General features: G+C 37.9%; 1 protein-coding gene across 2 annotated transcripts in view; it reads left to right on the top strand.

Annotated features, from left to right (window-relative positions):
• RAB3C (RAB3C, member RAS oncogene family) overlaps positions 1-13,735 on the top strand; it is a 317,653-nt gene that overhangs the window by 236,218 nt on the left and 67,700 nt on the right. For both annotated transcript variants that reach the window (XM_003359779.5, XM_003483830.4), the window contains exon 4: positions 7,878-8,002. In XM_003359779.5, coding sequence (XP_003359827.2) covers positions 7,878-8,002 — 125 coding nt within the window. The remainder of the gene's footprint in view (positions 1-7,877; positions 8,003-13,735) is intronic.

The following is a 13,735-nucleotide window of genomic DNA, read 5'->3' on the forward strand; positions in this document are numbered from 1 at the left end:
GAACAAGAGAGCCTGACGTAGAGGCGATGAATGTGTTTTAGACGGTGGCACATGTGATGGCAACAGGTGGCTTCCTTGCCAAACAAATGAAGCTTAAATTCTATGATGTACTAGTCATCAGACTCTTAAAGACAAAAGCAAAAGAGAAAAATCTGATTTGTAGCATTTGCTAATCTCCATGGTATAAATACACCCTTCATGGTCAATGTCAAGACAGTTTAACAACCAACCCCAGAAGTCCTTAATATGTAACAATCAGCACTTTCAAGTCAGTACTGCCAGCTCCAGAACTGTTCTAGGAAGCCTTAGGCCCTTTACCTGGACAAGTTCCTTCCATGTGTCTTAGTGTGGTTCTTCCTGAAGCGAACTCATAGAGAGGAACTTGTATACAAGTAGCTTTTTTCAGAAAGTATGAGAAACAGCCATGGGGGTAGGGAAATGAGCTGGGAAGGAAAGGCATCCAATAAAGAGTATTTGTATCATCATGAGTAACTGGCTGAGGTCCTCTCCTGGGCTATGCTATTGCATTATTACATTTGATCTTTCTTGATGGGCATAATGGCCTTCCATTGCTTTAGAGAAGACTTTAAAGCAAAATGCTGCAGATACTGGTCCTTGGAAGTTAGCCAACCAGCACAGAAGTGCCAAGACCTGGGGGATATGGGCAGAATACAAACAGCATCTGCTACAGATTGCTCTGGACCTAATTCTGTATTTCTAATTTTCATTTTTCCCCTTAAATTGGGCCCTTATGGTTTTTTGGTTTTAGGCCTCTCAAAACCGAGTCGCCCAAATGATAGTTGTGACTTGTTGAAGAATGTAGCATGTTTGAGAAATTAAAAGAAATTAATAAGGGTATACTAATATTAATAATATAATGGGTCATATTAATATTAATGTTCCTCCTGAATTGGGAGGAGAGAGGGCAGCAAGAGATGACGTTAGAAAGGAGTGCCAAACTATAGGAAGGGTGTTATATTAAACTGGGCTCTTACAGGTTTGGCTGAGATTTGCTGACCCTGTGGCACTCATCTGGGCTCCTCCTGTCTTCTCATTCCTGGGACAGGCCAGCAGGGAGGCTCCTTTCTGGGATGTGCTCTTTCCCTGATGATGAGCAAGAATGGAAGAGGGCTGATGAAACACACAGTGCCTCTGCTGCCTCTTGCTCACCAGAGGCTTACATCAAATCACCTTGTATTCCATTGGTCAAAGCAATTCCCTTGGCTCAGTCCCAAGCCAGGAGGGCAGGGACATATAATCCACCTACAGGAAGGTGATGACTCAGTGAGGTCAGTAGTACAGTATACTCTAGATAGGTTCACCAAGATGTTAGTGGCAGTTTTTGGGGGTTACTGAGAATTCTGATAATTTTTATTCTTTGCTTTAGCTTTTTCTCTAATTAGAATTTTTAATGAGACTGTAGCAATTTTACCGAAAACTATTAACCGATCTCTTTAAGTAATAAAAGATATTAAGGATTGAAGAACATTTATTTGAGGATACATTTTTTAACATTCCCTTTTTTTTTTTTGGAGTTCCCATTGTGGTGCAGCAGAAATGAATCTGACTAGGAACCATGAGGTTGCAGGTTTGATCCCTGGCCTCGCTCAGTGGGTTAAAGATCTGGCGTTGGCGTGAGCTGTGGTGTAGATCGCAGACGCGGCTCAGATCCTGCATTGCTGTGGCTCTGGCGTAGGCCAGCAGCTGTAGCTCCAATTAGACCCCTAGCCTGGGAACCTCCATATGCCATGGGTATGGCCCTAAAAAGCAAAAAAAAAAAAAAAAAAAAAAAAAAAAAAAAAAAAAGAAAAGAAAAAGAAAAAAATTTTCTTTTTTTAGCTCCCTTATTAAATGAATTAATGCAAATATGCAAAGCCTAGCTTCTCAACTTCCTAAACTACCTGTTAGGAAGTACTTTAGGAACTCCTAAAGTACTTTTAGTAGTTACGGTTGCGTTTTATTATGTTCCTACTTTTGTTTCCATACTACCCATTCATTTTAAAAATTATTTCGTATATATCTTTTATTTTGTATGTAATCTCTGAACCACCTGCAAGCACTTTGGATGTTAGATGGGAAGTAAAGAAACAGATTATTTAAAAATTAAAAAAGCTGCAGGGAGACTCATACACATAAATCACCTGGAGATATTATTTTTGGCACCTATGATGATGTACCTAGAGGTTCTGATTTAATTGTTTTAAGTGGAAATGCTTTTTAAATGCTCTCTAAGGGTTGAGGAAAAAAATTGGATAAATACATGATTAAGTTAATGGAAAAGTATCAGAAGAGCCAATCCTTTGAGATGAGCAGTAGCAGGTTGAGAAACTTCCTTAATTCCAAGTCTGCTGAGATGCTAAAAGCCAAGGCTCCTGAATGGTGAGGAGAATAGGAGAAATTTGAGCTTCCAGAAGGAGGAAAAGAAGTGATATTAAGCTGTGTCTGAGATTCCCTGAGTAGGGAAAACTCTCTGACGTCTCATTTTTCCTGTGGATAGCCCAGATCAGACCCTAAGAAAAAACTGCTTTTTGAGGTTACTTAGGTTGATTTTGTGGACTGTTTTTCAGAACATTATGACTAAAAAGATCCTCTTCTCTATGAAACAGGTTGAATTCATAGGAAATTATTTCTACACCCAGAACAAGGGAAGACGAATAAAGTTATTGTAGGAATTTTGTTTGTTTACAGCTCTTCAAACTAAAATTATTTTATTCTGTGCAGAGTTCAGTCATTTATGGGTAAAATATGAAAAACTCTTCATCTCCCTCTTCATAATATAAAAAACAAAACAAAAACAAAATCCCCCTCTCTTCATAAATATTAATAGAGAAAAAAATATAAATACATAGAAAATACATAAATATAGAGGTGGTTGTTTTATTTTTGTTTTTAACTATAAAACAAATAACAGATTTTTTTTTTTTTTTTTTTTTTTTTTTTTGGTAACCATGATCTGGTAGTGGTAAGATCTGAGTTAATTGTCATTCCTACAGTAACCATGGTGACCGGTGTATTGCTTCTGAGTCCATTAATCTTGTTGAGATTAACAGTAAGTCCCAAAGGATCTTTTGCAGTGATTCAGAAATAAATCATCTTTTCACATGTATATTATTTGGTGACAGCTACCTTCTTTAAATATGTCTCTCTAACAGACAAAGAAATAAGACAGTCCCTAACAATGTGATAAAAATTCATTCACAAATAAGAAACTTTACAAAGTATAGCAAATAACTGCAAAAGCATGTAGATAGAAATGTCTTAGTAAAGGAGAATTTATTTAATAAACGTATGCCATACTCCTAATAGACATAGCAAAGGAAAGCCATTTACTTCCAGTTAGAAATTTATCTGTGTAGGACCTTAGCCTAGAAATATGAACCAGAGATAAATTTTGATATTCTTCAGTTAAAAATTAAATTTTTTTTAGATTCTAGGAGTTAAAGGATGAGTGGAGCTGGATTTGGAAGAGGAACAGCTGGTTGCCCAAGCTGAGGCTAATAATGTGTAGCATTTGTAAAAAGATGTTCGCAACTTAGAAAGTAGAGCATGACACTACCTAAAACCACATCTGTCCTACACAAGCCCTAGAGATTAAATATAGAATGTGGTGACCTCACTTTACAGATGGGGATGCTGAGGCTGAAGAATGCAGAAGGACTTTCCAATATTCACTCAGTGTTTGTTCACACTTTTTTTTTTTTAAAACAAGCTGAACAAATTCTGAGTTGGAAGGAATAGAAATTGTATGTCATCCCAACATTCTTGACTTTAATTCATAGTACACTCTAGATGAAATATATACAACTCTGGATTGGTCTCAATTTGTAGGGTTTATATTTCTCATGTCCATGTTTTCCTGAGCTAAGGGGAAAACCTGAGCACTGACTTCAACCTAGATCTTCATCCACGAAAGAAATATCAAGAAAACAATAGCATTTTACAGAATCTAAGTTGCACAACTGTTCATATTTTAACATCTCTAAAATTGAGATGTCTTACATTCAATGGCTTATTATAATCACTGTGCAGCTGTACAAAAAATGGATTCCACCACCTGTTCTTGATCATAGCTGCAAATATTGTCATTACCTCAACTAAGTGGTAGAATTGTTAGGACGTGGGTAGAAAGATACTATATATGCAGAAAAGGATCGCAGTTTGATATTAGCATCATTTCATATATTACTATAAAACAACAGGAAGTCCTGCTCTATAGGATTTAAGGGAAGATACCCACAAGCTCAGAAGTGTATGTTGACTTTTATTATTGAAAGAGTTATGGAATGATTATCTGTCCTGTACAAAGCATCATGTATAAAGGAGCTGAAAGCAGAAAAGAAATGCTAAATCACTCAGAATACATGAAAAAAAGTTTCAAACTAACAAGAAGCTGATGTGACTGACAAGTGTATCTAGCAAGACTATCATTAAAGTGTCGCATCATAGTTTCATTGGCCACTTTTTGTTCTTGTCCATTCATAAAAGAATTTTCATCTTATAACCGGTGGCATTTTAGAGCCTATGATGTGTGGTAACTCATCAGTCAGTCAGCCTGTTTCTGATCCCCAGGAGCTGGTGATTGGGCTTTGCCTAAAGCTACTCTGTGAATGGTGGACATCATCAGAAAGTTCAGAGTAGTCAGTAACAAATCTTATTTGATTAACCAACTCTAACGGCAAATTAATCTTTCTTTTTCTTTCTTTTTTTTTTTTTTTTTTGCTTCAATTTAAATGCCCCAGACCACAATTCTTATTTGATTAAAAAGAGAAATGGTCTCTAATGGCCCTTTAAGCTTTTAAGATAATGATTCTTTATAGTTCCCTGGTAACTGTAGAAAATATTCATTTTATATTATTTCCTTGGCATTTAGAACACTGAGGAGGTTATAGAAAAATATTTCTTACATATGAACAAAAGGAGATTTTCCCACTGTGGTGCAGTGGGTTAAGTATCTGGATTAAGGAGCTATCTCTGAAGTAGTTCAGGTTGCTGATGAGGCACAAGTTTAGGGTTCAGACCTCAGCTCAGTGCAGTGGGTTAAGGATATGACATTGCTGCAGTTGTAGGATAGGTCACAGTTGCAGCTTGGATTCAATCCCTGGCCCAGGAACCTGGGAACTTCCATATGCCATGGGCGCAGCCAAAAAAAAAAGAAATGGAAAGGAAGATAGTTCTGATGTAATCATGTCCCCCTAAATTTTATATCTATGTATTATATATAATCTTATATGTTATTTATATATAATGTATAATATATAACATAAATAGGGAATGTTGTGCATGCATAGATATACTGCCTATCACTTTGGCCTCCCATAATAACGCCATGGGTTATTATGTTAGCAGAACTGAGCAACTCAGGCCATGTCTAATGGCAGAAGCAAGCATTCCATCAGCTTGGTTAGTACACATCAGTTATCTGAGTTGTTTCTTCTTTACCGTTGCAAAGGTGCACCCCACCCCAGGTTAACTTTATACAATCAGAGGTGCAGCAGGATGAGTTTGCCTAGGACAGAAGTTTTTCAGGCAAGCCTTGTCTGTTGTAAATTCAGTAAGCTATGCCATTTACTTACTAGCACCAACCCCTCCTTACACAGGATGGCATTCTCCTGTGACTCCTGTCTCTCCAACCTCATTCTGAGTATTTGATTTCTAGCGATGTGCCAGGACAAGAACTTTCTCCATTAACCAAGGGGCTCTCAACCCAGGGCCTCTCCAGACATAGGCCAAGCCTTGGCTGACAAGACCTGTAGGAGAAAAGGGATAATTTTTTTAAATTAGCTAAGGAAATTTGATTAGATTTGAGTTCCTTTGAAAGATCTTCTGGAATTTCTTTTGTAAAACTAATGTTAGCACTTGAGATTTAAGGTGTCTCAGGTATAGAATATTTTTACACTTTAATTCACTCTGAATTCATCATCTTTCATTTACCCTACACATAAGATGAAGTACGTGAAAAGTGTAGACACTGAATGCCTGCCTTTATTTTCCCAGTTTGTGAATACATGTTGAATCTCATTGTTACCAGAGGGAATATATTAACTTAAGTGTCTGAGGCAGAAAGGTCATGACTCCAGATTTTTCTGATAAAATAGGCTACACCTTGCGATGCTCACATGGAACCAAAGGTATATTTCACCAGATATTATAATCTCAGTTGGAAACTTGCTCTTGGTTCAGGGAAACACTTTGAAATAAGACCCTATCTGCCTCTTTGCTCTCTCCTTTCTTCTAAGGAGGGAGAAAGAGTGATTCCATCTCATTGAAAGCTCTCTCCTGCTGCTGTTTAAAGCTGTTTGCTTTCATTCTCTCTCTTCTAGTGGAGAACAGCTTGTCACTCTTTTCTATTTAAAAATCCTTTAAGATTTGATACTTGCTAGTAAGAACAGGCCAAGTGTCTCTTGTTGACACTTTACAAATCCCTTCCTCTAAACTTCCATCACTTGTTTAGCTTTTCCATCTCTCTCCCTTAACGGCCCACTGGGCAATGTCTTTTCTGCTTATACTGGATTATTGTCCTCAAATAAGAACAAGGCCGATATAAAGGGAGGTTTAAAGAAATGGCTTCCTTCCTCTCCCAAAACGACAACAAACACACCAGAAGATCACTTCTCAAACTTTGAATGAGTAGTACGGACATGTGTGTTTAAGAGCACAGCCTTGAGAGCTCTACTGCCTGGGTTTGATTTCCAGATCGAGCACTTTACTAGCTGAGTCATTTGGGGCAAATTGTGTAACCGCTTTATGCCTCATTTCCTTCAACCATAAAATGGGGATGATAATGATAATCCCTCCTAGTTAAACTGAGTAAGTTAACATATGCATTTAGAATAACCCTTACAAATATTAACTATTATAATTAGCATATGGTTTCTAAATCAAAACTTGGTTTTATGTGCATCATGGCCCATACAGGAAGCTTTTTCTGAAATCTAGATGTCCTGTGTATTGTAAATTGACAAGTTGAAACACCAACTTGTCATATCGCAGTTTATATATATAGTAGTTTATATATATAGTAGTTTATATATATAGTAGTTTATATATATAGTAGTTTATATATATAGTATATATAATGTGTGCGTGTGTGTGTGTGTGTGTGTTTTGCTTTTTAGGGCTGCACCTGTGGCATATGGAAATTCCCAGGGTAGGGGTTGAATTGGACTACAGCTGCCAGCCTACATGACAGCCACAGCAATGCTAGATCCTTAACCCACCGAACAAGGCCAGGGATTGAACCCATATCCTCATGGATGCTAGTCGGATTCATTTCTGCTGCACCACCATGAGAACTGCACCACAACGGGAACTCCAGGTTTTTATATTAACCTGGCATTTTTCTCTTAATAATGCAAAACATAAGTATATTCTTATAATTCATTTCTTTAAAATATCATTACCCCCAGATTTCCTAAGCTAATTGTCTTAGCTCTTTAAGTTATGGCTGTAATATGGTAAAATGATGTTTTTGTGTGAAGGGCTACTTATAGTGACCAAGTAACTCAGAACCGAGGAGTTTCCTGGGACATGGAACTTGTACTGCTAGAACTGGGACTGTCTTGGACAAGCTAGGATGGTTAGACACTCCAGCTATGAAGGTGGGGTGGAAGGGGAGAGGGAGAAGCAATCTCATCAAATACAAGATAATTCTTAATACAACATCACTGTTCCCCTGATTTTTGACTCATGCAATTCCTGATGAGTGTCTGAAGGGTAGAATTATGCTAAACTAATTAATTCTAAATGTCAGACATTTGGGCTTCATTTTTTGCTATTATCGTCATCTGTGGGATGTATTTCTTCTCTTTCACTTCATGCTGTTGCACTTTCCTCTGATCATTTTTTTTTTTTTTTTTTGCCTCTTCTTTTTCTTTTAGGTCAACTCAAATCAAAACATACTCATGGGATAATGCCCAAGTCATCCTGGTGGGGAACAAATGTGACATGGAAGATGAGCGGGTCATTTCAACCGAGCGAGGCCAACATTTAGGAGAACAGCTTGGTGAGAAACAAACAAATTAATGGCAGGGGGAGGGATGGAGAAAGAGAGAGCAAGCGAGCTTGGTAATTACTTGTAAGACTGTATGGAGTCCCAGCTAATTGCTAGAATGGATTTAATGAAAAGACTGTCAATGTGATAGTGGAAACCAACTCATCCTCTGAAAGTATTAAGTGGATTTCCTCCCACTTCCTGTGGCATCCTTAGAATTCAAGCACAATTACAAAAGCAAAATAGACAGCCAGCATTTGGATCTAGTACAAGGTGTTCAAATTCTCATTCCATAAGAAATATACCATATGCCTTGCTTGCTGTTTCTTTGGGTTTTTTCTCTATACACAACATTTTGCCCTAAGTGAGCACTGTGTTATATTGTGTGACTGTTGTTTTCAAGTTTCCATTGGAGGAGGGTAGATGATAGGCACAGAATAAGTCATATTATAGATTCTAGTTCTAGAGATACCACTGGCAATGCCCATTACTTTTACATACCTCTTTGAGACATAATCTCCTCATCTCTTAAGAATGAGTACCATAACCGGTGCCTACTTTACCAAGTCCTTATGGATAAGATCAAATGAGATAAGAGATAGATACGAAAGAGCTTTGGAAATGGCAAAGCCATTCTGAACACAAAACATTGCATCTTGAGAGAAAAATGCTGGAGTGAGTGGGGTAGAGAGTCGGTATCGAGGGAGGGAGTCATAATTAATTTATTAATTCAAGACCTTTTTACTGAGCACCTGTTAGATATTCTGCACAGTGCCAGACATCAAAGGGATGCAAAAAAATTGTGATCCACAGTCCCTGGGCTCAAGTAGCTTTCAATCAAGTGGGGAGACCAAAAATATACACAAGAAAGCAGAAATAACAGGATGACAACAAAAATGAGATAGTGAGATGATAAGCTAGGAGGCAGATGCCAAGAGGAAAGCAACAGAGGGAGGAAGGCCGACAAAAGGAGAGAGGTGTCAGAAGGCAGTGTGTGAGTGGAGTGGGACAGCAGGCAGATGAAGGCAATGCAGAGGGGCACCTGGAGAGAAAATGTATGGGAATGTGCAAAATGGCTAGAAAGAGGTGAATGATGAGAGGAACGAGCGATCTTATGGGTTAAATGGCAAGGTAAGTCTTGAATGGTCCCTAAAGGAGAGTAGAGTACACAAGCCATGAAGAGAATAAGTAGCATCATGAATAAAGGGGCACAGTAGAGCAAGAACATCGAGAGGAACATTGAGAGGAGAGTGAGTAGAAAAGTTGGAACCTAGCATAGTGTTGGGGAAGTAGAGTGGAGTTGGGAAACAATTCCATCCTGAGAGCAAAGGAGCTGGAATTATTTTATCTTTCTCTTTCTCTCCCTTCCTTCCATCTTTCCTTCCTTCCTTTCTCTTCTTTCTTTTCTTCCTTTCTTTCCTATACAGAACATCAAAAGACTCTTAGCAGGGGTGAGTCTGCCTTTGTAACCTTTTTGGCCAGGACCTACAGTAAGAAATGCATTCATTCTAGCAACCCAGCGCATTCAGACATTGAGAGAAAGAGAATGAAACAAAAATTTCACAAAATACATTTACCCTTATTAGACAAGATTTGTTCTGATCCTACTCTCTTTTCTATCCTGTTCTCTTCCATTTTTCTTTTAATAGTGGTTTCACTCACTAAATGAATCTGAAGATCCAATAATGTGCCTCAGCCCACTACAATTTGCTCTGAAGGGGATCCTTTGGGATTGATCTGCTGGAGTGTGCAGCACAGATTAGGGAAGCAGAGAGCCTGTCCATGGGTCACTCTGTCACTTGGTCATCTCATAAATGAACTATGCACAAGTTGGACCATTTCCCTATGAGATTAGTGAGCTCATTAGACCAATGGCTATCACCCAGTGACCACAAGACCCCTTCCATAGTTCTTGCAGCCACCCATGAGAAGGTCATACAGCTGATGTCTGGTCTCTCTGAAGCTGCTTTTGAGCTGTTATCATCTTGTTCATAGGGCCTCTCCCCATTCTATCAGCTTAACAGTCTTTTCTCCCCAAAAATTCTAAAAAACTTGGCAATCTTTCCTTGGTCCTTTTAGCTCCTTGGGAAGTTAGGAATGGAGAATTGTTTTCCAAGACAAGAGAGAAAAGAAATCTGGGAGAGGGTTACAGGGGGGCTTCCTGAGACTGTCTCTTCCCTCCCTGTATTTTCTTTAGTCAGGCACATGCCACGTTGGAATGGGGGGAAGAAACTGCTACACAGATAGAACTGACTTCTATATATAAGCTTAAAAATTGTTTGGTTCAAAGAAAAATCGATGGGAGCCAAGAATTTAGTGACAGTGGTACAAAAGATCCAGGTAACTGGCTACATTTTTTACCACTGTAATAAATTACGTGGGTGTTGAAAAGGTCAAGTTATGGAAGGGGATGTTACAATGCAGGGATCAAGAGGGTGACTTTCCTTAGAACTCCACTGACTGGCATAAACACAAACCTTTTTCATGTGGTACATAGATGTAGGAAAATTCCTGAGATTGTGAGGCAGAGATGTTTTATGTTCCCATACAAGTTCTTCTGGTGATTTCGAATTGATTTTTGTCCTCTATTCAATAACCCCCAGCAGTTGTCATAGCAACCAATACTTGGGCGTTCTTAGAGAGTCATTTACCTCCTTTAATATAGTTTGTTTTTCTCATGACTACATATGCTTCTATGAGTGATCATGAGAGATCCTTTGTATAGAAAAAAAAAATCCTCACAATCTAAACTTGAAGATTTTAAAGGTCTTAGCTTTGTTTTTAAGTTACTGGTGAAATGCCATTGTCTAGAACATCATCATATACACACAAAGGTTGGACGCTGATTTTTAAACATCATTGCCACATCTTTGCAAATGACTCAAAGTAATAGTCTTGTTGATCTAGTTACGATTAATTCTCCATTGTGGACGGTTATATCCATATAACATTTGCTCATCTTAATGAGGGTACGTGATGGAACTGAGCTGTAGCTGGTCTTTAAAATACTTGTATGGCAGCTGCCCTTGATAATCCAGTTTAGTTCACCAAACTTTGACGATACATCAGGTGCCTGGAAATACAATGATAATATTACCTTTCAGAAACAACCATGGTGGTGCCTGAGATAGATTGTTACAGACAATGCATATTTTTCTGACTTTCCCTTTCCTGGTTATTTTGTTTCATTTGGCCTGTTGGGCATGGCCTCCTTCTTGAACTCTGCCATCTTTGCTTCTATACCCTGGTGCTCTCTCTCCACAGAGCTGAAGCAGTATCCTATAGCTGGTATCATTCTTCTCTTGTGTGTTTTTCACGTTTACTAGGTTCATGTGCCTATAAAATATATAGGAATGTCTGGGCTTTTGTTTTTATCTAAAATGCCAAATATAGCAAAATATGGCAATGATCTATAGATATGTACTATATATAATATATAACTATGTATTAAATATTAAATTAGAAAAATAGCAATAGTTAAAGATACAAATTTTCCTGAAATAGAAATAATGTAACTGGAAATAAGAACAAGGAAGTTGATGAAGGAGAAGGGATTTGCATTGCCCTGAAATTGTAGAAGAAAGAACACTTGAACAATTTTTACAAGCTCTGAATGAGGAGAAAAGGCAGAAACTCTGAGGTTTTCTAAAAACATAGTCAGAAAAACAAAAATTGCACTTAAACTAAATTTGCTTCTGGAGGGAAGTGATTATTTTTAATAATTTGTAAGGATATAATTTTGTTTTTAATTTGCATTCATATTTCTTCGACAAGTAACAGATACATATACCCTGTTACTCTCCATGCAAATAATTGTCATGTTATCATGACCACCCATGCTACTGATTTCTGCTGAAACTGAATGACTTCATGGATGCTTAATCTGGGAACCAGATTCTAGGATTCTTTAATTTGTCTCAAATTGTTCCTAATTTGAGTCTTTTAATGTAAACACTCTGGTCTTTCATGGTCAACAAGGCAGTCATTTCACTGAACTTTGGAGCCATGTAGTCTTACCCTGAGCAGCCAGATGCTCTTTGTTAATTTGTCCATTGAAGAGAATTACAGTAGCAGGATCACACCCTCCTGACTGCTTAGCTCCTCTTCAGTTCTTGTATTGCTGGCACATCCATGAGGTACAGATTAAGTCTTAACTGAATTTAGTTATTATTTTACAATCCAGGAGGAAATTAGGGTCTCTATAACTGGGAAGCCTATTCAAACTCTGTTCATGGACCTCACAGCCTTCCAGTAATCCTCAGTGAGCCAGTGAGATACCAGAAAATAACTAGATCATTGCTAAGGATAAATTCTCTCAAATGCACTCTTGCCCAAGTACATAATATCTCTTTTCAAAAAGTGCCCAGCTTTATGGAATCTCCTCCGATCAGTAAATTAGAAAACTCAACTACTCATTCTGTGCTTTGTAAGAAACTTGGAAATTCTTTTTTTTTTAATTCTGTCCTTTTTAAAATATATAATGATTTTCCCCGTTATAACTTGTTTACAGTGTTCTGTCAATTTTCTACTGTATAGCAACGTGACCCAGTCACACATACACATATACATTCCTTTTTCTCACATTATCATGCTCCATCATAATTGATTAGACATAGTTCCCAGTGCTACACAGCAGGATCTCATTGCTAATCCATTCCAGAGGCAATAGTCTGCATCTGTTAACCCCGAGCTCCCAATCCATCCCACTTCCTCCTCCTCCTCCTCCCCTCCCTCCCCCTTGGTAACCCAAGTCTAGTCTCCAAGTCCATGAGTTTCTTTTCTGTGGAAATGTTCATTTGTGCTGTATATTAGACTCCAGTTATAAGTGATATCATATGGTATTTGTCTTTCTGAGTGACTTCACTCAGGATGAGAGTCTAGTTCCATCCAAGTTGCTGCAAATGGCATTATTTTGTTCTTTCTTATGGCTGAGTAGTATTCCATTGTGTGTATATACCATATCTTCCTAATCCAATCTGTCCTTTTTAAAATTTTTAAAATTACAGTATAGTTAATTTACAATGGTGTGTTAATTTCTGCTGTAGAGCAAAGTGACCCAGTCATACATATACATATATTCCTTTTCTTATATTATTTTCCATCATAGTATAGCCCAAGAAACTGGATATAGTTCCCTGTACTATACAGTAGGACCTGGATCCATTCTAAATGTAATAGTTTGTATCTTCTACATTTAGAATTCCTTGATGCTTCACTCTATTGGCCTTAAAAATTACACTAAGACTATTACCACTGAATCACACAGCACTTTCTTGGTACCTTTGGAGCATCATTTTATGGAATATGTAAGGAGGACTCCTTAAGGTAGTTCCCTCTTAAATAATGAAAAATTAAGGTATTGTGGAATGAGCTGTTGTCTCTTTGTTGTTGTTGTTGCACTAAGAGCCATGTGAGACTGTGCCAAAACTAAGAATAACACAGGTGAACTCACTCAGAAGTCACAGGTAGCCCTCAAAACATTAAGGAGATCTCACTTCTTTCTCAGAAAATTCAAATCAGGCAGGACCAAGACAGAGAGAGAAGAAAAAAATCCTAGAAGGAAGATTGGATCTAGAGAAGGGCTTCTCAAAAATGCCAGTGCTCAAGCTGCGCATCAGGCCAATTAAACGGGAATCCCTCTGGTGGGAGCCAGCCAACAGTATTTTAAAAATTTATTGAAGTATAATTTACATATAACATGTTTCAGGTATATATCATAATGATTCAGTATTTGTATGTATTGCA

Source organism: Sus scrofa, chromosome 16 (assembly GCF_000003025.6).
Source record: "Sus scrofa isolate TJ Tabasco breed Duroc chromosome 16, Sscrofa11.1, whole genome shotgun sequence".
Taxonomy (NCBI): Eukaryota; Metazoa; Chordata; class Mammalia; order Artiodactyla; family Suidae; genus Sus; species Sus scrofa.